General features: G+C 42.2%; 1 protein-coding gene across 1 annotated transcript; it reads right to left on the bottom strand.

The window, feature by feature from the left end:
- Window positions 1-861: 861 nt before the first annotated feature.
- On the bottom strand, window positions 862-24,000 carry UNK (unk zinc finger). Its single transcript, XM_029087528.1, has 16 exons — window positions 23,798-24,000; window positions 21,961-22,137; window positions 21,402-21,532; window positions 21,138-21,273; window positions 19,419-19,536; window positions 18,347-18,431; window positions 16,350-16,492; window positions 14,990-15,037; window positions 13,890-14,090; window positions 9,443-9,511; window positions 8,596-8,770; window positions 7,345-7,446; window positions 5,681-5,869; window positions 2,489-2,670; window positions 1,686-1,943; window positions 862-1,288 (listed from the first exon to the last, which is right to left on the bottom strand). Exons 3-16 carry the CDS (start codon window positions 21,517-21,519, stop codon window positions 1,133-1,135), a joined length of 1,980 nt encoding a protein of 659 aa, XP_028943361.1. The 5' UTR covers window positions 21,520-21,532; window positions 21,961-22,137; window positions 23,798-24,000; the 3' UTR covers window positions 862-1,132.
- Between the last annotated feature and the right edge of the window lie 3,215 nt (window positions 24,001-27,215).

Here is a 27,215-nt window from a genome sequence, read left to right as displayed (position 1 = left end):
GACATGTCTAAGCTGGTGGCATTTCTTTGTCACCTTAGACTTTCTCTGTCACCACAGGTATACATGATCTCTAGCATGAGGGCTTCTGGGACCTAGTAGTCCAAAACCCATCCTTGAGGTGGTGACATAAGAAACATCAATTTCGTTCAACAAAAAGTGTCCTCAGACTACCTGGAATGGTTTAATGCATTTCAGCAGTGACTATGAATCAGGTCCCTGTGGCTAAAACAAAATTAATCTGGTCTGAAACAGTAGAAAATCTCCAGACAGGCACGAGACAAAGGGGTGCCTGAAGAGAACTAACCTCTGCATCCATATTTCTTTCCTAAAGGGCTTTAGGTAACACAAGGGCAATACTTCTAAGGCTGCTCAGACCTGGAGCATGTTAGATGTATCCACAAAGAACACTAGTCACTGAATTTTGGGGCTTGGCTTGCTCTAGGTCCAATAAATTTTTTTCCTTCTTCTGTTCATACAAATATACAAAGAGCGTAAAAAAAATTTAAAAAGTGAACTTTGCTGATTAAATGACAGACAAAGTTCCTGAACATTCAGAGATGGGCAATGTGAGGCCCACCAGGCAGGCACCCAGAGCTTCCATCAGGGAGGACGGCTTTAACCAAGCTGGGTCAGTGAAAGAGCAGGGAGACCAAAGACATGATCGAGTCATTTCAATCCATCTCGATCCTCCCCGTGATCTCAACTCTTCCTCTGGAAAGCACACGGAAGCCCCTTTTGCCCACTCTAAATCCTTCTGGAAATAGTCAAAAATTTGTTATCACCTAAATAGAAAAGAGGAGAAACATAGACTCTTTGCAAATGGCCCTTTGATCTGTATTAAAAACAGCTCTCAAAGTTCCTCAAGAGTTAGAATTAGTGGGGCATGGGTGAGGGGCAGTTTAGATACGGGATGTAAAATATTAAAAAGTGCTCTGCAACTAATTTTTGTTTTATGTGTGTATGTGCGTGTGTGTGCATAGAGATACACATACACAAACATGCACCTACACACACATATATACATATATATATATACACATACATATATATATGTACACATACATATATATGTACGTATGTATAAAGTTTAAAAGTTCTATACGATATGATTAGAACAAGTGTCCTTGGAAGGTCACGACTGGAGAGAGTGGGGCCTGTTGGGATGGCAGATGGGGCACTCGCCCTCCTCGGCGCACGTTTCACACAGCACTGCGTGTTGGCACGGTAACACCACCCGGTTCTCCTCCTGACACTTAAGGCATTTCACTGACTGCATCTGAAATACCGCCTGCAAGAGAGGGGGGGGACAGGGCAAAACATAAGCATCAAAGTCACAAAGCAAAAGGGCTCCCATCCTGTGCTATGCAGTCTAGGGAATGACAAGGAGGCAGCAGGGGAAGGACTTGCAGCTGTTGGCCCATTCATCTTCGGAAGCAAAAGCAAAGCAGCACACCATGATGTCTTTCAGGACCTTTAAGATCAACAGAGCAGCTTTGATTGACTTAAAACTCTGTACTTTAGGCACAAAGAAGAGGTAGGCATTTTCCTGTAAGCTGGCTAAAACTCATTTTGGCTACAACTGACACGGATTTGCTTTGATAGGCTGCTGATTTCTGGCTATAAAAAGCTGCAGTCTGTAGGAGCAGAGAGAGCACGGCCCTGCCCTGCAAATCCCTGGCACTCACCTTATCGACTTTCTCCAGGTTTGCCCGCAGCTGTTTCTGAAGGGTGTAAAGTGAAGAGAGCGAGAGGGTTTCCAGGTCAGAGAAGGAATGCAGAAACTGAGGGTCCTGGCTTGTGTGGATCCTCTCCAGCTCCTCCTGCAGTTTCTTCACTTGCAGTTCCAAGGCTTCCCTCTGCTCCCGGGCCAGTTCACATTCCATGTTAGCCGTGTTGGCGCGATCATTTGCTTCCTCTGCCTCCTTTTTCCAAGCATCACAAGCCTGTGGGTTCCGACAAAGAAAGTAAAAGGAGCAGTCTGAAAACTCAGTCACCCTCCAATAGAGAATCCCAGACAAAACTAGCCATTTCCATACACTCCTCACCAGGAACATGTTCGGTGCCATCTGCCCTGTTCCCAAATTCTGAAACAGCCTTCCTTCAAAGCGCTGCTCGTTCCAGATATCCCACCCGGCTGCGCTGTGGTGCTACATATTTGACTCACACTATTAAGAGGATGAACTTTGCATACAGGCAAATAAATCATCATGGATCTAAGTCACTCGCGGAGTCTAAAAGACTGTCAAGCACCTTAGTGCATCTGTTCTGACACCTGGCCTTGCACATCCAGCAGCTGAACACACCAGGCACAGTGATTCAGTCCCCCTTTCCAAGGCAGGAGAACAAATAAGAATGCTTAAGAGAATCTGATTGTAAAACTCACAGCTCTTCCCATCACCTCAATGTCTGGAAAGCTGCTCATTAAAGGCTGACACCTTCCTACTCCTTTACACTCCCTAATCCCTCTTCCCAGCAGTTGCTGAAGTACCTGTTTGGCTTGTTTCCAAGACTCTTCCCACTGCTTTATTGTGCTGTTGGCTTCATCCAGTTCTTGTCGTAGCCGTGCCAGCTCCGCAGCACCTGGACCTGACAGAAATGCAGGTGAGGTACTGGGCGAAAAACTCCCCGAAGCAAAGTGTTCCCATATGCTGCTGTTCATCCCATTTAAACCTGTTTCACAGGGAAATAGAGAGGGTTACGTCACAGGTGCTGGTAATTTCCCCATTTCCTCCCTACCCCTGTGAAATCCAGAATTCAAAAATGTGTACATAGGAAAGAGGAGATCATCTTAAGAATTACTTTCATCCCCAGGACCCAGGAGTCCATCATACAGGGACTTTATAAGTTTCACATCATTAGGTCTGATGTTTAATGATACAGGGAGGACCCAAGAAGCTGAGTGGAGGCAATATTTGGACCAGGCTATCTTTAGAAGCATCAATTTTAGAGCAGAGCTGACTACCAGCTTGAATCCCCCTTCTCACATGAGACCCTCCAAACTGTTTTACTACCTTCCTACTTTTCAGTGTGGCACAGCCATCAGTGTTGGTGAACAGATTGGTTCATCGCAGCCAACCCAGGTGCTACTTCCTCTCACACTGCACCCTAAGAAAACTTTGACATCTGTCTCCTCAGCTTGGTGTGTAGAAAAGCACCCTCACTTCCCAAACAGTGAGACTAAAATGCACCAAGGTCAGTACTGTTTGCATATGCAAGGAACAGCACTAACTGGAAAACCCTGTTTATAAATGAGTGGAGGTGACAGTGCATACATCAGCTTCATCCCCTGCAGAGCTCTAGCATAAAGTTAGTCATTATTGGACTCGATGATCTTTGTGGGTCCCTTCTAACTCACAACATTCTATGATTAGCACTGGAGAAGACTAACTAACCACTTCCCTATTTTAGTTTGTTCAAAGAATTTCTCTTTTCAGGAAGAAATTCAAGGCTTAGAAGACAAAGCAGTAGAAAACCAGTTGTAAACAAAACTGGCTGTTTTTCACAGACTCCAAGGTCTGTAGTCTTTTAATAACAAAAATGTTTTTACTTAAAATAAGCATCCATACTTTGCACTCAGGGGAGAATTAGCAGGAAAAGCTCATATCGAGACAGATATCGAGACATGTGGACTCTCACACCCACAGACATGTACCAGTTTGATGTAGCAATCATTTTAATTTAGTGGGCTCACTACTGGGTGTGGACATTCCTAAATCCAGTTGCATTTGACAATTCTGATCTTAGCAGCTGAACTGACTGTGTCTGCAAGGAGGCCCTGGGGGTCAATGGCCTCTCAGTGAGGGCTAACCCAACAACACTTACTTCTCATTTAGTGCCAGCTAAGACACAAATGGCTTAAAAAAACCCCACAAAACAACGACAAAAAACCCAAAACAAACAAACAAAAAAACCCCACCAGCTGAAAAAGAACAGCTCGTCTTTATTAAGGGCTTGGGTGCATTAACAAGTCATTTAGCAGAGCAACACAGGCTCTTTACTGGCTTAGGCCACTTACCATATTTCAGCTACTCTGAAGCATGCTCAGTTGAAAGCAAGAAGTTTGAAGGGAACCTCAATTCACATTTTGTTTTTAAAGCTCTGGTTTTCTTGAAAGGGAATCTAGCACTAAACAGGATGCTGGCAAACCACAAATTCTGCCATCATGCTGACCAAGCTTATCTCATCATTTCTTTTTACTCCCTCTTTTCACCTGCTGTTCTCATTTCACATTTGAAGTAGCAAGCCCCTTTGGTCAGGAAGGCCTTCTCTGCACATTTTGCATCTAGCACAGCAGGAACTAGCCTAGGACTAGGTATTTTTAACTTAATTGCAATGCAATTAAGTAATAGCTACACACACTACACACTAACTTATGCCCATTCAGCAAGGCACATGGGAATCTGGAATCTATTCCAACTGCTAGGTTATTATTTAAATATCTTATCAAAACCTCAGCAAAAATGGTTTTGTTGTTTTGCAGGAAAACATCTAAGTTTTTCTTAAAAGCCAAGTGTTTAAATGCATTTGTGAATTTCCTACATTTCTTTTGTTTTTTTATTTGTATAACTACATAGTCAAGATAAATACAATTGCTTAACTTGTTTCTTCTGAAATTAAAAGCAGGCCTTATCAGCAAGTTTTCCTTTTCTTACTAAGACTGGGATGAACAGCCAGCCTCAATGCTAATTAATAGCAGATGATGTCTCTTTTCTTATTACAGTAGTTGTAAAAGTTGTTAAAGTCAAACAAATAGCAATTGCAAGGCATGGAAGCATGGTTTTGGCCTATGCAAACAAGGGATGCAGTTACAAGAGAAGTGCATGCAGAAACAGATTGCAAAAGCATGTAATCATTTTATTAGGTTAAGCTGAATATTAAAGATTAAAGTGTATGTTAAATTTGAAGAAGCATTTACGTCTAGTACCAATAGGGAGAACTAATATTTACTGTTATTAACAGAAATGAGCAGAGCTAATGTCACTGTAGCCTTGATCCCATCAAACAGTTTTATTTCTCAAGGTAACCCTGCATCTTGATAATAAAATAGATTTGGCCCCTCAGATCTCAGTTCTGCCTGATACAGCTGAAGCTCCAAAGCAATTTCTCTTCCCTTCATAGTCCCTCAGAGAAAAAGACAAAAAAGGAGCAAAGAGGACAAAGCTGGAACACTATAGTTTTTTGCAAAGTGCATACTGCAAAACTGCCTACAGAGTGCCAAATAGAAGAAAAAAGTACAATGACCCAAGTCTGCTCTAGAGCTCCCAGAAGCCAATCGGACCTCCAAGCAGTCCCAAGGGTAAGCTGCAATCCCCATGTGAACTAAGCAAAGCTGAGGACTCAGCTCTGAGTTTTATGTACAAGGAAGTCTCAGCACAGCACTGCTGGCAGGAAAAGGCACAGATCTTTTTCCCTGAAAGGCATCATCAGAGCAAGTCACTTAACCTATCTGTCCCTTTTTCTCAGCTTATATACATGGGAAGCAGAGGGAATTGCTCCCTTGTTCACAAGGTATCAGCTGATTTTTGGTAAAGCAGCTTCTAGTACTGCTGCTGTTCTCATGGGAAGAAGAGATACAAATGGCAGCAGCGAAATAACACATTCAAATTAAAGCTAACTTAAAAGAAAATACTTACATGGCACAGACAGGCATGTACATGGGACACACACACTGTGCATTTACCTAATGATCCATGAGAAGCTGATGTCCCCAGGAATGTGTTTTCTGATTGGCTTAAGTGTCCCTGGGGCTGATGAAGGAAATGCGATGAGAGGCTGACCGGTGGAGAAGGAGAGGCAGAGTGAAAGGAGGCAGAGCTTCCAAGGGACCCGGGGATATTTACAGGAGCAGAACTTTGCAGCAAACTCCCACCTGGACAAAGAACACACAGAGAGGATGGCTATGTATGACCATGAAGTATGGGCACTGTGCAGGAGTTCAGAGCAGAAGGCATTACATTCCCTTTCTCCTCCCTAAGCCCCTCGGGATTCCCTCCGTTTCTCATCATGTTTCATTCCCCTCTCAGCCTTTAAGAGGAGCACTGAAGCTGCCATCCCATGAACCACATAGGTTAAGATCCTCCAGAATTCAATGGACTACTCTTTCACTGGCCAAAGCAACAAAAGGCTTTCTGAGCAGAGTTCAGCCCCTATCAGTCTGGAGAAGATGAATTTGGTATCTGGTGAAATACTTTGTAATGAAAAATTCACTTTTAAAACACATGCCTCTGACTGTAATATTTCCAAACAACCTGTAGTGAGAAGACTATCATGCTGGGTCAGGTCATGATCTTAACCACTAAAAATCAGTGACTAGCTTTAGTCATTTTAGGCATACTTGAGTGCCTGGATCTACCAAATAAACAAAAGCCCATCCTCCTAAAACATCACACTTCTGTTACATTCTGTGAGAGGTCATTCTGCCTGTCACACACAGATTGAGGGGGATCTCAGCCCTGCTCCCCACTGATCTCCCTTATTAGAAGATCAGTAGGAAACACCCAGACCTGATGTGAACAGAGAGAAAAGCAGTATGGAGCATCTCTAAGTCTCTGCAGATGGGTAGCGGCAGAAGCACGGCTATCAGCAGATGTGCACAGTAAACTCTCCGACCAGGCTCTTATCTTTGGCAGGGAAGTGGAAGTGATATTCTTTAGGGTTCCTTCCATGAGTTCCTTCCTACCTCAATACAGCTCCAGACAGTGTAGTTCTCTTGGAAACCTTCAGATAATCAAAGTTAGCTCTCATTCAAAACCTGCCTTACACAGCAAGGGCAGCCAGAAACTACAACCACTTCCAAAAAAGTCATGAGACATTTTTTTTTTCCCCTGGACACTCATTAGAAACGGGCAGAAGAGGCCTTAGCCTACCTCCACGTATTGAAATGAGACAGACATTACAGGAATCAGATCAGCAGACCATGATGACACTCTGTGACAGATGGATAGCATTATCAGGTCAGTGAGTTTCCTGTTACTGCCAGGGACTTTTCTGCTTAAGATGCAAATCATTTTTAAAAACATGCCTGTTTTTAAAGGCATCAGATGCCTTCTGCAGTCTATTTACACACTTAAAAAAAAAAAAAAGAAAAAAAGTCAAGCAAGTCCCATTCAGTCTCAAGAAACATCCCCAAGACTCCTGGGCCCAATGGCAAGAACTCAGCTCTGTGAGTCAAGGGCAAGCTTTCACTTCAAAGATGCTCAGCGGTTGCCAGAGTTTGTTATAATTGCTGTTTTAACCAATGTTATTTTGGGACTGGTTTTAGAGCTTTGTTGAGCTGGCTCCACTGAGGTGACTGGGCAACACTGCTTGGCAGAAGATAAAGAAAGCTCTGTTGCTTTCATGTACCTATCATGATGCCACTCGTGTGGGGCACTGTGCTGCTGTCAAATGTCTTCTCCAGGGCAGCCACTCCGAATTCATTCAGGTCCAGGTCATCCAAGGCAGACTCTGCCAGACACAGAGGTACCAATTATGTTATAAAGGACCAACAACTTCAAGAGATAGGATGGCCCAAAGAGCCTACATGCAGAGGAGCCTTTGCTCTCTATTTGTCAGTCTGCACGGCCCTACTCTCCGCCCTGTGCAATGCTGTTCTTAAATGGTTTGGAAGAAGCATCATGGGCAGCTTTTCAGTTCAGGTTCTTTTGCCTGATCCAATTTCTCAAAGTATTCCCAAATGGTATATGAAAACAAAATTTTGATGAAATAAAAGCAGTTCCCATAAGTCTTCCCCAAACCACTCTTTCAAGTCTGTCCATAATATGCAGTAACACTGGCTTAGGACATGTCTGGGTCTGGCTTGTGCTTTGTCCCTAGTTGGCTGAACAGCCACTCAGAAAAGAAATACCAGTAGAAGGGAACACTTGAAAAACATCTCTGAGGTTCAAAGATAGGGTAAAATAAAGAAATGCTTATGAATGCCTGCAAATGTTATATCTACTTGAACGTGCCTCATCACTAATTGTGATCAATATAATTCCATCCCACACATGCCCACTCATTTCTATTATTATTTTTAACAAATTGGTGAGATCACCTCAGAAACATTAGATATTAAAAAAAAAAACAACACCAAACCCAAAAAACAGGTGACCAAAAAACCTATACCTATTCCATTCTCTGGATCCTCCTGTTCTTTTTCTTATAGACTCTGTCCTACTTGTCCTACACTCTATGAAGGGCAAGTCCTTACAATCTGCCTGGTAGCAGCCCTTGCTATAAAATTGTCATTTAGAATGTAAGGGGTTGTAACTATGGAAAATACCCCTGTGATCTCCTGCCTATTCCAAGACCTCTTTGTCACTTTGACAAACCTAAAACCTAAGGCCCTTTGCACCATCTGACATTCTGAGAAAGTGGCTCAGAGGCCTTCTGTTGGTTCCATGGGTGAATTTCATCCACAATGACCTGCGGAAAACATCAGATGTGTCACAGTCACAGAAAAAGCTTACAGCCTCAGGAATCTGCCAACACTGACAGAGACAAAAAAAAAAATCCCTGGAGTTCACTGGAACACCCCACGCTATTCCAATTCTCATACCTGGTGATCCACGTCTGAGGAAGCTCTATTAGCATAAGTAAAAAAGGCAAAGTTACCTATGACAGACTCAACGGTGTCACTGGTTGGGTAGAAAGGAAGGGCATTGGCATTCATGCCTGGTATGCTGCTGGTGCCAGCTGGGCTTGGTGGTGTTGCAGCCAGACTGGAGGTGATACTAGAGGAGATGCTGGATGTCAGTGGGCTCCCCACTGGGAGAATACCCAGTATGTCCTGAAACAAGAGTGTGGAAAGCAAAAGAGGTAGGAAATAAAACATCTTTATAGAAGAATCCTTTCAGAAACATGCAGGAATGAGCCAAAGATCAACAGCAAACCTGTTCCTGCCTGCTTCCAACCTGACAGATGGCTGGTGCTACTACTGGGCTGGGGGTGGGGGAAAGATTAACAGCTTTTCTTTAATTTCTCCCGACTGTTCTCCATTATGTCCCCCATCCCAGTACGACAAACATCCTTCAGGCTGCCCCAGAATTAACTCCTGTGACCCACAGGTTGCATGCAATCATAGGGATGGGTCACACAATCACTCAGTCAGACTTAGTTCAGCACACAACTGATATTAAATTCTCTTTGCTGAATCCTTGAACTTAGATGACTCCAGAGATCCATTCCCATTCAATTTTCTGTAATTTGGAGACTCTCTCCAGCACAGTCTAGGTGTATGAATCTATCCTGAACTCACACACATCTAGCCACTCACAAATAACCCCTCCAGCAAATCATCCCATCTTCATAAAGTAATCCCTCATGCTGAGCATCCCTAATGGTGTCTGGAATGTCATTTACTCCCTGTAGAGTTGTCTGGATCCAGAGAGATATCCCGTGTCCTTGTCTGTGGTGGTGTGAGCACTGAGCTAGGCTCAGAGCCTGGCTAGCAGTACTGTACCTGTTTGGGCTGTAACAAAGGTTGCTCCTGGCTCCTGTGTTCCAAGGAGTGGGACTTCATTTTTGCTTGCTGCAGTAAAGAAACAGAACAACAGATAAGCAGAGTGATTAGCAGCAAAATTAAAAGTGGCTGGCTTTGGAGAGGCCATGGGAAACACAGTCCCCTCCTCTCTTGCAGCCTGCTCTGGGCACTAGGGAATTCAGAGTGTGGAAAAGCATAGCAAACTGAAAACACCCCAGTAATTTGTTTTCTAAATACCAAGCCATCACCCCCAGAGTTATGCAAAGACTTGTCACAACTGCATTTGCCTTCAATGCTGCTGCTGTAAGTCCTCTGCTAGTACAAAGGACATCTTAAGAACCCAGAGCAAAAATGAATTATTTTGTCTTGCTATTAATAACTCATCAGCCCTACTAGTATCTGAAAAATGAGCCAAAAATGGTGGGCAGCTTACTATATTTTTAAATTATGTAAACATTTTTCAGCTTTGAGAAAATAAATTACATAGATTATGTTCTCCCTCAAACTTTTACAGCTCCCAGTTAGGATTGCAAAGTAAAATACAGTGATAGCCAACCAATTTTAACAGCAACATCATCAAAACTGTTTGTTTGGGGTTTTTTTTGCTGTTGGTTTTATTTTTGTTTTTGTTTTTTTTTTTTTTTTTTTTTTTTTTTTTTGTGTGTGTGGTGGGTTTTTTTTGGGTTTTTTTTTTTTTTTTTTTTTTTTTTTTTTAAATCCTTCCCCCATCTGTTCACACAGAGAGCTCAAAGCTATAAAACATAACCGAGGTCAAAGCTGTCTGGAATTGCAAAACTGCATGAATGCCAACACGCATTTAGAATTCCACTATTGAGCCTTAAAAATTCAGCTTAAGGACCTTCCAGCACTATATCCTTCACGGAGATCAACCCTCTTGCCTCACAACATCAGTCAGTTCTGAGCTACAACAACCAGAGCTGGGAAGGAAGTGGCTTCATGAGCCTGTCAGTGTGTAACGGTCTGTTCTGCAGGCCTTGCTCTGTTCCTCCAGTGCTGCTGCGTGTGTAAGGCACAGGGAGATCAATCACACCCTCCGGGTAACAGAGAGGGAGCAAAAAAGCATTGAGAGTCAGGGCTGTGTGTTTATTCACTCTGCAGCCCCCCCCCAGTCTGAATCAGAGACATATTCCAGGCATAGATTCTGCTTGATTGTTTTTATGGCAAATGCAGACAGTCACCATCTCTGCAGGGGAGATTCAGCCGTGATGTACAACAGCAGCACACGAGATGCCACGCTGAGCTGAAGTGATAGGCTTTGACTTAAACAGTTTTATGAAAAAGAGAAATGATTGCTGGAGAGGGATGACATAACCAGACAGGCAAAAGAGCAGCAGAAGAATTTATCCCTTGGTTTTTACTTAATTAAATCATTTTCTCTGCTCAGCTGTATGCCTACAGGCAGATGGGGGAGGTCAAAGCCTGGCAAACAGGCAGCTGAGATACGGACACAAAGATCCTTCTGCAGTGGGTACCACACTCTCATGCTTCCCTGAACAACACACAGTGTGTTTACATACAGGAAAACTACCCCTGAACCCATCACAGGCTTGTTTTCCTTTGTGTGCAATAGATGTGTAACGTTAGTGCATCTGTGTGTGTCTGATAACGCGCCTGCTAGATTATCCAACACATCCCTACCCTGTTTGACACTCATCTGAACACAAATTGTGCTATCAACAGACGTCAGCAGCTAAAGTGAAGGCACACAGGCAGCCATGCCCCCCCTCCCCGCACTGAGAGGCTTCCTGCCAATGCTGCTAGCTGGCTCTGGAGCAGTTAAGTCTTACTGGAAGGGTTTGGGGTTTTTTTTTTTTCCCCTTTAAGGAGGAGAAAAAAATGAACAAATTTCTAAGCTAGTCCCAATTCCCACTGCCTGGAATCACAAGAATGAAAAAATAGAGCAAACAGATTGTCACCAGTCTTCTTTAGCTCTGCATAACATTCAAAAGGGTATATACATCAAGACAGAAATTCAGAGGGCAGGCTGAAATACTCCAGCTCACTCTGTTGCGGTCAGAGAAGAAAACAGGGGACGTAAATTATGAGGGAAACCAAATGTTTTCTGACCAGCATGGAACAAACCTACTGTACTGTGTGTCAGGACTTAGGAACACCTCCTGCTTGTGGCACTCGAGTCCTTCCAGTGCAGCCAGCATTTTTCCAGCTTTCTAAATCTTCTGGGACTCAGGAAAAGTATTTTTAGCTTTAACTGCTGGCTCAGCCTTACCACAAACTATGTGGAACCTCTTAACACAGAAGGTGCATTTTTTCATTCTAATAAGATAGAAACCATTTGTACTAATTCTACAGAGGAAAAATGACAAACTTATTCCAGAGCTGAGCCAGAGTGTCTCTTAAGTTTTCAAATACAAGTGAATGAAGCTACATGTCTAATTATTGGTCTAATGTACAGGGTATATGAGAACTTCTGGTGCCCACTGCAGCCAAAGGCAATTACAGAGGATTTTAAAAGGTAAGTAATTACAGATTAAAAGAAAATTAAATCAGGACACTTATGAGACACCTAATTTTGTCTGTAGAAGCCCAGCATAAGGCAACTGTGATTACTTCCATCTATATCTTAATAGCTATTTATTCCAGTCACTTAACACAGGTTTTTGCTTAAAGCCACATGAGTAAGAAACTACCTGAATACAGTATCTTTGTAGCACAGCCTGGACTTCAGACATAAATGCTCATCATCTGGCCCTCCTTTTAAAAGTCCTATTCATGCTCCATCCCCTTTCTTCTTGGCTTAGGCTTGCTGCCCACTTTCTCCAAAGCAGGGCCTCCCTGGCACCCTGCCTCTGCTGGCAGGAAACAGGGGTTCTCTCAGTCCTTGGGCTTTGGGTTCACTCCTCCTTTGCAGCAGAGGCAATAGAGAATGAGCATATGTTTCTTCTTTTGTTTCTAAACAACTGCTACAAGCTGCTGAGGAGGCTGCAAGAAGTGCCAGGATCGCAGCATGGTCTGCTCTTTACCCCCAAAGACATGTTGCATCAATTTGCAATTTCCTAAGCCACATCCACGTTAAGCAAGACAATGGAAGCATTTATAAAAAAGCATATATGCACATAGCTTAATCTGTATTTGTCACTAAATCATTTTAATTAGACTAAACAGTGTTCAAGACTGGTCCTACTGCAAAGTTTGGTCATATTTTCCCAAAGCTGTAAAAATAAACGAAACAAAATCCACAGAGTCTGCTTCTAAATCCAACTACTTTATCCAAGATCTCGTCGGGACGGGATATTTCCACTGTTTTCTCACAGCAGTGCAATACTAATGCAGCTGTATAAGCTTATTAAGGCTACCTTTAATTACACAGACAAGACTTTCAATGTAGCCAGCTTGAAAGCAGCATTTCCTGTCATCTCTGTTTTCAAACAACACAGACAAGGTATTTTTATTCCTTTATAGATATATATTTTTTAAAAAGATCTTGTAGGAAATATTTCTGCAGGCACCTCTTCATAAAAGTAGCTTCCCCTAAATCAAGATGTTGTTCTATTACATTTACAAACCCAGCAAGGAATAAAAAATGAGACCCAAGCTCTGGGTTGGACTCAGCTGACTCAGAAGAGATGGTGCAGAGAAACTATTAATTGTAACATCGAGAAAGGAAATTCACAGTAAGAAGTTGACTGTGGAAAAGCTCACGTGTGGCAGAAGAGATGGAAGAGCCTGTTCTAGGCTTAGGGAGCAATCTGAATAAGGCATGACACCAAGAAGGAGAAGACTGAGGAAGCAGCAAGGCAAGACTGGGATATCCAAAAGGGGTAAGAGGGAATGTCATTAGAGATGTGGGTTGGGTAAGATAGCAGAGGGTTCTTCAAATGAGAATGAGGAATTCAAATCTAATACAGAAGCCACAGGAGAGAGTCAAGGATCAGAATGATACAGCCAGAGAAGCAAGAGGCAACCAACATGACATTTTTAATACACCTGAGAAATGAATGCTGAAAACAGAAGACAAACCAAGTCACGAGACCAAGGTAAGAGTTTGGAGTGAGAACAGAGAAGGAAGGATGAGTTACCATGAGACAATACAGCAAAAGAAACAGCAACTCTTGGCAAGGACCTAAATATGGAAAAAGAAGAGAGCAAGAAGTGATATGTGGGAAGCTACCCAGGGTTAACACAGGACAGAAGTTGTGAGGGATTAGGAAAACAAGCAGCAGCTTGACTTCTACAAACTGAGTGTGTGATGGCAGCTGGGCAGACAAGAACAGATGTAAGATGGAAGAGATTGGAAGGGAGACTGAAAGCAACAATAGACATCTAAAAACTGCTAATGAGAATAGTGCTTACTCATTTGAAAAATAAAAATACATTCAAGCCAGACTGAGTGATTTCTCATTCTTCCTCAACCCCCCAACTCTTCCAGTCAATATTCCCTACTAACCTGGCATTTGAAACTCTTCAAATACTCGGCCCCCACCTGATCTTCTCGCTCAAACCCCGGTGCTTTCTTGTAGCTGCCGGCTGCTGTTACTGAGTCTGGAGGAAAACCAATTGTCTCCAAGCTGTGTGGCTTTCCAATGGCACCAGGAGGAGACCCACATATATTAGATGGGCTTCCGAGACTGCTGTTCCTACAAAGAATCTAATAGAAGGAACAAGTGTCAGGAAAGTAACCAGCCAGTAGCAACAACTTGAAGAGGAGAGGCATCCCACGGAAGAGCTCATTCATTTCACTGTTTGTGCATTGATTATACTGACAGTCAACACAAGCACACAAGTTTCCAGTAAACAGTAATTAAAAACCAGGAAAAAGCTCCAGTAGATACTGGATTTATATAGTCCCACAATTATGGTTTTATTGTCATTACTCTGTACTGGAGTGCAGTCTTATAAAAACCAACCTACAGCTCTAGTGACAGTTATTCTTTTGGAAGCCTTAGATGCAACTGATCAAGTTTCCAAAACTAACCAAAACTTTGTTTGTTTTCCTCAGGCTACAGCGGATCCTATCTGCACTCTGAGCAGTAGTGTGAAACCTGGGAAGGTGCTATGGCAGTCAGAACAACCAAGCATGTCTGAGCTACGTGTAATACTGTCTCTTTTGCTTTCCAGTTGGAAATCTGAAAGTTTTAATGCAGGTACAAGCCAAGTATCAACAGCTGCATTAAAAAACCCAAGGATTTCCAACAGTTCCATTCTTTGGACTATAACCAGGGACCACAACCACATGCAACAAGGCTAGTTTTGCACTGTAGATGAAGCCACAGACAGCAGCAAAGGAGATTAAGATGAGTTTTTGAGGAAGCGTCTACCTGGATCAATGCAAATATCCCATTTCTCTGGGACAAGAAATCATTTGCCTGCACTGGCAAGCACGACTGTGCTTCAGACAACATTTAGACAGCTACTGCTACCACAGATTCAAGTGTGGCAGTCTGGGGTGGCATTAGAAAGAAGGAGCATCCTACAATGTTTTGATTTTATTTTTATACAGCCATTCTGCTGTCCATGCTTCCCTACAGTCGCAAAGATACTACTCACTGTGGTGGAGGTGGGGCTAGTTGGCAGAGTTCCTGATTTATTCCACACCTACAGTACAAATACAAAACAGAACAGGCCATGTGAGGCTGGCTGCTAGAGGGACCTTTTTCTCTGATTAATTCATCATGTAAAATGATCACCAGCAAAGCCATATTTGTTTGCAAGCTACATGCAGATGCCCTGTGGAGTGATGAAGTCACAGAAAGACATGTGTTGCCATTTGGCCTGTATCCAAGGATTAGGAAAGACTGTTTAAAAGACTAAGAGCTTGAGATAAAAAAAGACCTAAACAGTCTATTAAGTGGAAGATATCTTCAATTTCATTGCAGTTTTCAGATAATTTAGATGATACATTCATAAGAGGTTTTGTTTTTGGTTTTTACTCTTTTCACTGTGTTCTTTAGTGAGAGAAAGTATTATGTCCAGACTTTAAGATCTGTCTGGAATTCTAGCTGCAATCGAATTTCAGAGAACGATGAACTGTTAGGTTGGCTTTGCCACTAATAAAAATCAAACTATCAGCATCTCTTTTCGAAGAGGGGGAATAAGATAAAACAAAGGTCCTATATGAGTTCACCTCATTCTGACCAGTTTCAAATGAGTTAAACTCATGTCATTGCACCTTCTCAAAACATCAACCAACCATTTGAAAAGGTTACACACCTTATCAACAGTAGTGCAAACAGGAAAGACTTAACGAACAAAAACATAATCTCAGGAAAAATGAAGTGGTCTAGTGTTACATGGGCTTCTTATCTGTCTGTGTCTATCTGTTCAGCATTTAAAGATCTCCCTTCTTTTATGTACAACTAAAATAAAGTAGGACCAACAATCTGGGGCATTACTTAAACATATTACAGAGTTTAGCTATCTCCAGAAGTAGGAGAGGGAGGGAATCAAGGATATCCTATAATGCAACACACAATATGTACAGGTTAAGCCTCTGAGATTACATGTGTAAACAAACTCAACTGTAGTTATGTACTTTAGACGTTATTGGCTCACAGCCTTTAATTAGAGCACTTGGAAACTAAGCCCAATATGTACCTCCAGGCAGGAAGGAGTTGGACTTCATGTGCGGATGTATTCCACTTTCCTGAAAGTACATCAACAAACTATGCACAGAGAGGAAGGCTTAGAAATTTTATAGGCAAGAGGACAATACTAAAGCCACTGAATTCTATATTCCAAATAAACAGGTTCCTCTAAGAAGTGTGGAGCTGAGATCTACAAGGAAAATGCCATAACCTTTGGGCTTTCAGATACTTAAGATTTCTGTTTTTGGGAGAAAGAAGTACAATGACTCAGAGAAACCCAGATGTATAAAATATGGACAAGGCTTCCCCATAGGACTACATACATTGCTAAGGTCTGGGGCATGTGGACTGGAAGGGCTGACTGGAACAGAGTCACCAGCTGCTGATGGCATATACATCACAGGGCCTGTCTGTGTCGGGCTAGACACAGCTGAGGATTGCTGTAAATCTTCATTGAGCGCAGGCTCTGGAAGAAATAAAAGCACATGGAACATTACTCAAAGCTGTACAATTGCAATGGAGCACAAGATGTTTAAGAATAAGAATAACTAGATACTCTTGAGAGAAGAAATATTCCACAAGCATCTACTAGTAAGTACAAAAGCAAGGAGAAATCTTATTTGGCAAATGGCTACTATTATCTAATATTCCTTAAATTATTACTGTCATCCCTTGTACACTGTGTTGCTTTAGTCCATTAAAGCTGCTCCAAAATTATCTTCCCTGCATGAATTGTGTATTATTCATTCAGCTGTCTTGAACTAAGCAGAGCTCCCTTCATTGCTAGGCACAAAGTTGATGGGTGCATTATAATCAGCTGAGGGAGGTAAGTTTCCATCTGCGCTCAGTACAAAACATTACCAAAAAGAAGTAATGTACATGGAAAGGCATATACAAAAATAAAGTGTAATTGGCTTGAAAGGTAGAGGTGCTGTAGACTTGTAGTATTTGCATCTAACACAACTCAGCATCTTTACAAAAACTATGCAAGTGACACTATCACAGCATCTTTAAAGTACTGGTTTCAAACTCATGCTAAGAGTAGATACAATAAATAGGCTCTTTTAATTTTAATTGAATTAGGCCCTCAGTGTTCATCTTGCTAAGAAAGGACTAAAAGATACAATCCCATAATACAGTAAAAAAAAAAAAATAGCCAGGTTGGAATAACCTAAGTGCTATAGATTGTTACTCCAGCTTTGAAGTGGTACAGTGTCAAGTGCAGCAATCTTGTTACGAATAAGGTATCTCCTAAACAAAAATATTATGTTATACACAAGAGAGTTTGCTAAACACTGTTTCTTTATCAAGATTCCATTCTCTCTTAGGCGTGCTGGATCACACTATGGAGTTGCACTACAGTGTTTTGGGCCACTATAGCCCACAGCTCCAGCCATAATTACTGCTTGTCGACAAGCTTTCTATAAAAGGAACTGTATAACCTGTAGGGAATTCACTCTCACCATTCCTTGACTAAGGCAGCAATTACTAATTCCACCATTTACAAAGGATAATCAAATAAAAAAAGAGATTTGCTCAAGGGCATGTAGTGACTCAATACCAATCTATTGACTTCTGAGTAACCTGCTCTTATTGCTGTAAATTCAACAGTGAGGCTGAAGTGTAGAAACTGAGTAGGAGCCACAGGACCAGGAGCTAACCATGTACTAACTATGAATGTCAGTACCCACCTAAATACAGAACTCCCACAATGAAAACAGCATCACTACTTCAGAGATGATAAAAGTGAGGATTGAAATAATGCCCTATAAATCAGGGAGCTATCGAGGAAAAAGGATTTGAGGAAAAGCAGACAAAAAAAGATGCATATTTTTTATTGTCCAACCTGACAAAGATTTAAACTCTAAGCAAAACTTCATGAATAGTAAAATAGTATTTAATTTTTAAAATGGATCAGTACATGACCCATGAGCAGTTTTATCCTCAGCTTTTTAAAATACAACACTTTGCAACTTAGCTAGGTACAGTTCATCCACCTACAGAAGAGAAGCAGCTTTCTCTGTTCCTGTCCTCCTAAACTGACATAGAGAGAACTAAGCAAGTGAGAGGGAATAGAGGGAGATACTCTAAAAGACAGTGCAGTGAGAGCTAAGGACCGAGTCCTACGGACTTCCTACTGCCTTCAGCTCTGCCAACACCTCCCACACTAGCAGAGTTTTACAGGAATTATCAAAGTTAATACTTTGGTTTTGAAAATCCTTCACAGAAGCTTTAGTTTCGTGGCCATATATCTATTTTGGCCAGAAGCTCTTCATATAGCTCAAATATCCATGAAAGATGAGAGAAGCAGCCCACGTACGTTCTACATGTGCAAAGGCACAGAAGGGTCCTCGGGGACAGCTGCCAGACTGCTGCATATCATTGCATTTGGTGGATTTGTAGATCTAGGGATGGAAAAAAAAACAACAAAAAAACCAGACATGAACAGGAAAAAAAAAACAGTGACCAGCAGCCCAGGTACAAGAGTACTATGAAGAGACTCAACAGCAAGATAGGAGCACAGATAAAAGGCGCAAAGGCCAGCAGAGCTCAGGGTGACCATTTCAGTGCTTTGCTTCAAAGAAAGGAAAACCCACTACAGTTACAGAAACACCAAAATATGCCCATCACAGCTAGAGCTCACCCAAAGATCAACCCACCACACACCAGCTCACCCAAAGGTCACCATTTGCCATAAAGTCCCTCAGCCTCACTGGAAGCTCCATGGTAAAATGGTAAAAGGTAGGAAACCGTTGACAGATGACAGCACAGAAAGTTACAGTCACATGTTTGCAAGGGAAATAACAAACCATTGACAATGATTGTAGAAAATGGATTATTCCCCTTCCCCCCAGTTTGACAGGCGGTGACAATGGTTACTTTGCAGATACAGGCCCAACAAAGCTTTTCAAACACTGTAACATGAAGCAGACTAGGACAAGGTCTTCATTACACTTTTTGTAAGGATATCAGAATGTTCTGGGCACGCTCACAACTAAGAGCTTGGTGGTTTTTAAGCACCAGTGTGTGGGTATCTAAGGTTTGGTGCAATCATCATCAACCAAGAATTTTTCCTCAAGGAAACAGATGCTGTATGCTCACCTGCAATCACACATCATGCTTTCAAAAAGACCCCCACGCGTGAGACTGCTCTTACCCTTGAGTTTCCCCTACTTTTCTTACCTCCTCCCATACAGTCTACCTAATGAAAAGGCACCCCTGTCAAGCAGCTGAATTTCAGCTTAATTCCAACACGCAATTTCTCTGTCTGCCAGGACCACACTGCAAGCAGCCCACATACTCTCCCAGCTGGTACACTAATTGACTTCCTCAGACCGGAATGCTTTTGCTCTTCTAGTCAGCTACCAAATGGAGCGAGCAGGTTACGGTACCTCTGGATGGAACTGCTGTTCTGTGCGAGTGTGGCAGTACTGACATGAGTCTCCATTTTCACACTTACTGGGATCTCCCCACTCGTCTCCATGTTTCACACTAGGACATGGCGAAGATCTGGGGAAATAAGGTAGCAGGAGAATGGATCAGAATCACAAATGTGCTTTGAGCTTTGCTTCCTCAATCGGAAGGCAGGTTTGGCTACCGACTCTCAGCTGTACAATCTGTTTGGCTAGTTGTTGCTTCCCCAGCCCCCACCCTGCTGCTATGGCATCTTCTTCCCCTTCTCCCAATTTCCCAAGGAAAGAAACGTGGCTTAACTCTCCATCTGAAACTGAATACAACCTGAACCAACATAACTTAACAATATTAGCAGCTGATGTGATTACAGTCAGAGATGCTGGGTCTGGTTTCTGTTTTGGAACTGTACATTCATAGAAAGCTAAGAAGTTAATTGGCTAATCCTAAAACACATAATACCCTTACAGTAGTATGTTTCCAGGGTTATAGTATGGCCATGTGGAAAAGAGGCTGAGTCAGGTCACTGGGGAAAAAGACAAATCCATTTTCTTTCTCCCAGCCAGGAACAGTTCTTTTTCCCAGTTCTGAATTTTTGCTGTGACCTACTTCCCCTGCTCTTTATGCTCTTAACCATTCCCTCAAACAACAGCAGAGGGAAGCAGATAGCAGCAGCAGACGCCTGCATGAAAAGCAGCCACATCAGCTGGGGGTGGGGAAAGCAACACAGAAGTGGAGTGAAAATCAGGAGGGAAGAAGCTTTCACCTCTTCCCTTCACGAAGGGCCCAGGCAGGGGCAGAAAGCACATAGCTGCTGCCTGAAGACTGGCTCAGTGTTTCTGTTTCTCCTGGAAGTGTTGGGATTAATGTTGCTTTGATTTTCATGTGTTTAATTTTTAAAATACAGGATTTCAGTGCCAATTCAAAAATTTTCTGTGAATGTTGGGGGAGGGGAAGGGAAGTGAGAACATCCATGGTATTTCTCTCCTGGCGTTCTGGTCTGCTCCTATATTTTTTTTCAAAAAGTAACTAAGGAAAAGTCCCACTGAGACCACAACAAAAGCTCTGTTGTGTCAGAGGAAATGAGAGCCTATAACTTGGATGAAATGCGTTCAGGGAGATGCAGCAGGCTGAAAAATCCAGTGACAGCTGAATGACAAGAACACCCCGGTGCCTCAAAAGCCCAGTCTTTAGCAGTTGGTTAGAAATGCATCTCTAGCTACAGCCCTGGCCACACCATGCCTTGAAATCCCCATCACCAGGCGCACACAACAAGCAGCCTGATGATTCTGAATCCATTACAATAAAAACACTCTTGTGTGAGTTTGTTTCTAGATGGGGATTTAAACTTTATTTTGTTTTCTTTTTCCTGCACTGCTTTCTAAAGCAGGAGTTTATATGGTAAAGGGAAGCCAGACACAGGTTCTGTTTGCCATAAAATCAGAGCTGTAACATGATTTAGCAACAGTCATTTATTAGAGATACTGTTTCCTACATACAGGAAAACAGTTTAGTTCGTTATTCTTCCCCCAGGCAGAACTAACAGTCCATCACATCTGTCAGTACAGGCCTTGGAGACACACTAAAAAAAACCCAAACAAACCCACTATCTAGTGGACAAAATCCTGGAACCTTCCTTACAGATTTCTACCACACCTCACCACTCAGGGGAAAAAATAGAATATCCAGGACCACAGTACCTGTATTTGTGTTTTCTTGGGCTTCTTCTTCTGTCTTTGCTATTGTGGTAGTAGGGACAGGCATAACCCTGGCGACAGAGACGGGGAGGTTTCTTACACTGCTCTGTCTTGTAATTTCCCAATACATATGTTGTATCTGCAAAAGATTCAACCAGTTAGTGGGAGATGACCATGATCTATATTTACTCTACAAAAGTTTGACAGGAGCAGGCATTCCACAAACACCAGACTTTCCCAGCCCCACAGACCCTAAGTGACACTCACCTTGCCACCTTGGCTCCTCACTGAGTATTTTCTCTATCATAGCATGGCTAGCAGCGACTGCAGACTGACCCTCTATGCCACCTTCTGATGTAGTCTGACCATTCTGCAAAGCCTCCATTGCCTGAAGCTCCCTTCATGGACAGAGTTAAAAGAACATAACAGACTGAGCAGATGAAGAGACAGATAATTGTACATAAAATCTGACATACTGGAGCATGGTAACAATTCCTAAGTGGGTGTATTTCATTCATGCATTTTTTGTCAGTCAAACAGCAACTGCAATACATGTTCTTCATTCCCTGGGAATTCCAGATCATTATTTTGACCCTCTCCCTCCATCAGACTCCAAACCACAGCACCACTAGTTTAAAGGATGCTTCCTTCCCTCATTTTGAGTATCCTCTGAGATTTTGTAGATTTGCCTTATTAGGAAGGGATATATCATCATCACTCCAACACTAAGCATTTCATGCTGAAGTAGTACTGTCCTTCAATCATCTGACTTTTCATTTGGGTACAGAAATTCCCTTTTTCATACAGAGCCCCAACCTCTACTAACCTGATGTCATACACCGGAGAGCGTAGGTCATGGGGCCCATGAGCAAATGCACAGTGGACTCCATTCTTTGTGCAGTTTCCCTTGGAGTCTGTCTCATGAATGCAGATTCCAGTTTTGTAGTAGCGCAAGTGATACCTCCTCTCTGTGTCTCCAGTAGTTCTGTGCAAGAAGGGGCATCTGAGGTACAGAAGGAAGGGGAAGAACAGGCAAAGTTTAGTCACACAGGTGATAGACTCAACACTTCCAGAAGATATATTGCCGATACAGCATGCTGCAGTTGACAACACCTTTGCTAACTCTGCCCCTTCTCTCATGCGGTGCCTCCCAACACTACACAGAACCTGTAAACCTGTCACTACACAGTGTATAAGTCTCCCTCCTAAAAAGAAAACTGGATTATTAAGCCAGCAGCAGCTTATTATTCTAGTCTAGTGACTGCTAGGGATGTGGAAAAGCGCAAGGACACTGTCAAGGTGTTCTGATCTACTAGCCATGATTGAAGGGGCATCACATGGCACACACCATTTCCTCAGCAGCCCATCTAGACTTCGTGCTGTTACTGTTTCCTGTTTTTGTACTCCTACAAGGCTGTGACAAGTCTATCTATAGTCAGATGCATCCTTTATGCAGAGCACGGGACAAGAAAGGAGAAATACAACACTACCATTTAAACTTATGTTTTGTTTCCCTTTTTAGGCAAAAAACGAACAACCTACACTGAGAAATAATAATAAAAAAAAAGAACAAGATGGAATAGGTAAAGTTTAGATACTGCAGCATCAGGGTAAAAATACAGATCAGCAAAGAGTTCTGAAATGGCAGTAGTTTTCATTCACTGAGTTTGAGCCAGATATGAACTGTGATCTAGAAGCCAAAGCCCCCAGATATCCTATTTCCAGCTCCTAGCAGTTTTCTTCTAAGAAGGAAGAAAGTATTGAAACTGAGGCTTCAGCCTGGGGGATTATTCCATTCCCCTGTACTCACAGGATCTTTATTTAATCGGGTAGAAAAAATATTGTTTTCCTGATAAATACCATTTTTTTGCCTGTGTGTTTATACTGGCACCATGAAAGGGAACTGAAATTCCATCTTTCTATAGCATCTCTATATAAAACACTCCCTGTATTTGACCACAGTTTGGCTACACTATTTATTCTTCCATATCTATCACGTGGTTAAAGTTAACCCTTCAGTTGCTGTGGTCTGCCACATGCACAGCAAAAACACTTGCATCTCCAGTTAAACTTACACAGTCACGGGGAGAGAAGACACAATAAAACAAACTCTTCCTCATGTTGCCTTATCCTGGGCATCTGTCATTTCCCTACTGGCTTCTTAAAAGTTCAGGAACACAAAATAAACTGGCAAGTAACTGATATGATTTAAAAAGCTGGGGATAGATAATTCAGGGGGTAGATTAGAGGATAAAGTTCCTCCTCTTTCTTCAGTCTGTTAAAAATTAAGTTACCCCGTTAGTAAGCAAGAGCTATTATTTGACAGTCAGGGAGTTACAGGAACAGAGTCTTTCTGAGCCCGTTTGTCAGTGAGCTTTCTTCCCACCTCTCAATTTTGCTGAAGATGCCAAAGCTCATGAGGACAGAGAACAGTGCAAGAGCTGAATTACCATCTAAATCACCCTTAGTATCATCTCTGCAGCAGGCCTGGAGCACACGGACTGCCGCCACGGTTTTTACATCTGTTCTCATGTTACGTATGTTACAAAGCTGTTTTACTGCTGACTTGCCTCATCTTTACAAGAACTGGCTGGAAACATCACCTGGACTGATCCCAAAAGCCTAATTCCTGAAAAGCAAGGTGCATTTTTTTTTTTACTTACTCATCTCCTTCTGGGCAGATTCCTGTGGTCTCGTCATACTTGGTACAGTAAATGTCAGGGCTGTAGTTGAATGTACCATCCCGGCGGCGGATAGATCTGCGACGGCGTTGGTTGACAAAGTGCCAGTGGAAGCAAGTGTAGGGCCGGTGCTGAGTGCACTTGTGCTGCACAAAAAGAGGGCACTGCTCCGTGCGGAACTCCTTCAGGTAACTGCAGGCAGAAATCCAACAGCAGGAGATTAGGAACAGGCTGCTGGGCAGAGGAAATAGCTAATCACCCCGCAAGAGTCCAGGCCAAACCAAACCACATCCATCAGAGATGACTGCTGTCCTTCCCTCAGCCTCCCCTGCTTTCCCTCTCAGTGACAGAGGCTGGAAGCTGCTGGTTGTCTGTAATGGGAAGGTATCAGTTACCAGTTAACACAAACACGAATGCTAACGATAGCTGAAATAATTCTACTGTGCTTTTCAGTATCATTTTGAAGAAGCTTTTCATGAGCTTAGAAAATAGTTTGTGATAAAAAAAGAACTCTTAAGTACCTCTCTTATCCATTTCTATCTCTAAATCTGAGACTTATCTGGGCAAAAAGGGGTTTCCTTCTTATCTCTTCAGTTTAAAAAAAAAAAAAGTCAAATAAAATACACTTCCTTGTAGCCGTGTTTAAAGCTTCAAGTTACTGAGAGAGAAAGATTTTTTAAAACACACTTCCATGCCTTGTCCTCTTTAACTCCACTTCTTCAATACATGGTCGACTGTGAAATTAAGATTATTCAATTTCTCTCTTGCAATCTCGTGAATTCAGGACTTAGTCTTGAAAAGTGGGATAACTATCCTCAAACTCCTGCATGTTTATGTTGCTTTAATTTTAATACGTGATTCTCTGAAAGTACATGTCTTCCTTTATCCTGAGAACTAAAGAAGTCACCAGCTTTTATTTGTGACACTAATAACAGTCTCTAAACCCAGATTGTAGAGGATTACAAAACGGTTTAGATCAACATAATGATCTGACTGTGATCTCTGTGTAGGTGCTTACAAAATCCACACTGCTTGAAACCCACTAGCTGCCCTGTACTTATAGGAAACATATGAACAGTTCAAGTAGCTCAGACCCAAATCCCACCAGGTTTGCCCTCAGACACCTTCAAGAACAACACAGAAGGTCCAGAGCATCCTGGTCTCTTATGTTTAGAGGTCAACTTAAATACTGAGGAACAAAATTTGTTGGTCAAATTAAAAGTGCTGGTATTCTGCTGGAAGCAACAGGATGATACAACAGCAGATATGGACTCATTTCAAACTGCACGTGTACTCCAAGGCAACAAAAGAGAGTATAGGAATTTGTCAAGTATTCATTCCCATATCAGACAATCTTTCTATCATGTTTCTAAATAAATGGAAAGATGTCTGATGCCCAAAGATGTATTTACAGATAATATCATCATGCTAGAGTCATTCTGAAAGCAACATCTGTAAATAAAGCCTCCTTTCCTCTCCACCCCTGTCTGAAGAGAAAGCCTCAGGAAAACGTACAAATTCAACCAAAGTGGTTTTATTTGTTTGCTGTGAAGAGAGAATATCACTGGTTAGAGCTTTCCTACATTGGATTTTGCAAGCATGAAAGGATAAAAGCTCTTCCTCCTCTTCAGCCTCCAAATATGTGAGATTTGTAGGTTCCACTGCTTCGAATCTGTGACTGCTCGGGGCAGCAGAGCCTCCTCAGCCAGCTGTAAACCCTTTTCAACCCAAGCCCATCTGTCCCCTGCAATCCAGCCTGGCTGGAACACTATCTGCATTGGGGCCCAAGGTTTAACATCAGAAAAACTGGAGCCAGTGTGCCAGCTGTGCAGAAACAGGTCTGTTTGGAGTAGGTGATGGCTAACAACATCACTTTGTTCCTTTTCACTTTTAAAAAGCCGGCTCCATTCAAATGGAGATCCTGACTCCAACCAAAGCACCAATTCATCTGCAAACTGAATGCTGCAATAAAATTAATCCATGCTTGAAAAGCTTTCTAAGCTGTTGGATCAAGTACAGTTGGAAAAGGTGGAACTCCACAGATTATTTTATCTTATCAGCACACTAATGAGACTTAGAACAAAAGTGACTGTAAAAACATTTAGGCAAATGATTTAAGTACACTTAGAGAGCATGATACTTAGACTGCTGTCCACAGGTACTACACAGTCACCAACCAGTCCCTTCCACCCATGTATCTCCACAGACACCTCAGAGACATGAGATTTATGTTACAGCCACTTTACAGATGGACAAACTTCAAAACAGCTGGCTATGTGCCCCAGCCAGTATCATACAGTAATCGGAGTCGGTGACAGAAATCAAGAGCATCTAAACTCCTCAGTCTTCACTGAAGTGAGTCCTGGGCTTAATTTGAAGAAAAGCATCCTGAACTTCTTCAGTTCTCTGGAAACTAAAGGGAGATATCAGGCCTAAACAACCTGAGTATCAAGCCCAGCACTCCACGCTTGTACTGATAAGCATGTATGAAACACCTAAAAACCCCAGAATTTAACAACTTTATGATCAGCCGAGCTGAAATAGCTTCCCTTTAGCAGGAATGTTTAAAAATGTACCCACTGACTAGGGATTTCAGTCTCTGGAGTGTCAATTGTTGCTGAAGAGCATTTGAAAATTAATTGCATTTCATGATTGGCTAAACTCCCTAGAGAAACATTTATTATAATGTAAATGAGAGATAATTACATAAGTAAATGGTTCACCTAAAAAGTGTTTAACACCTAACTTGCTTCATCAGAAACTCATTCTTTAATGCTGTCTATTAAATAAATGATCTCTCACTCTTAATTTCAAAGCACGTCCTGCAAACAGGTACCATTGAGCTTTGTACAACACATTAACTGTGCATGATCACCTCTGCAATAGACCCAACAGAGGAAGAGGAGAGTTGTCACATTAACTCGGTCATTTCAAGCCTTTCAATCACTGCTTTGGGTTTTCTTTTTTCTTTTTTTTTTTTCTCCAAGCCATTACAACATTTTAAATCACCCTCCTCCACAATAGCCTGAATAGTAAATTGCCTTATAGCCCTGTATTTTCTTGATCCATGAAGTCAGTTTTGGCTCCTCTGGGAGAACATGGACCACTCAACCAGCCACTTTGTATTAAAATATATGAAAGGCATCTAAACCACACGCATTTTGGGAACATGGAAAGGATACACAGACCACACTACCACAATGTGATGTCTTATAAAGCAGAAAGCTATTAATATTTTAGTAGCCTCTTTGCAGAGGCTCTAAACAAAAACGCAGAAAACACCGTCATGACAGATTCTTCTGGTGTCAATGGTCTCTATAAATTTTTTCCCAGAACAGCTGAGAAAAGGAATTTTTGAATGACCCTTGAAACTGAAAACATGTTGATAACTGGTACATAT

Source organism: Antrostomus carolinensis, unplaced genomic scaffold (assembly GCF_000700745.2).
Source record: "Antrostomus carolinensis isolate BGI_N321 unplaced genomic scaffold, ASM70074v2 scaffold37520, whole genome shotgun sequence".
Taxonomy (NCBI): domain Eukaryota; kingdom Metazoa; phylum Chordata; class Aves; order Caprimulgiformes; family Caprimulgidae; genus Antrostomus; species Antrostomus carolinensis.
This window is presented reverse-complemented; position numbering and strand designations above follow the sequence as displayed.

Excerpts from the sequence above, each read along its gene's own strand:
- UNK (XM_029087528.1), bottom strand. The coding sequence starts at position 21,519 with ATGGAGGCTTTGCAGAATGGTCAGACTACATCAGAAGGTGGCATAGAG. Across the intron at positions 19,537-21,137 it reads CCAAGAAAACACAAATACAG|ATCTTCGCCATGTCCTAGTG; the intron begins GTACTGTGGTCC and ends TTATTTCCCCAG. Across the intron at positions 8,771-9,442 it reads CTTTGTTACAGCCCAAACAG|GACATACTGGGTATTCTCCC; the intron begins GTACAGTACTGC and ends CTCTTGTTTCAG.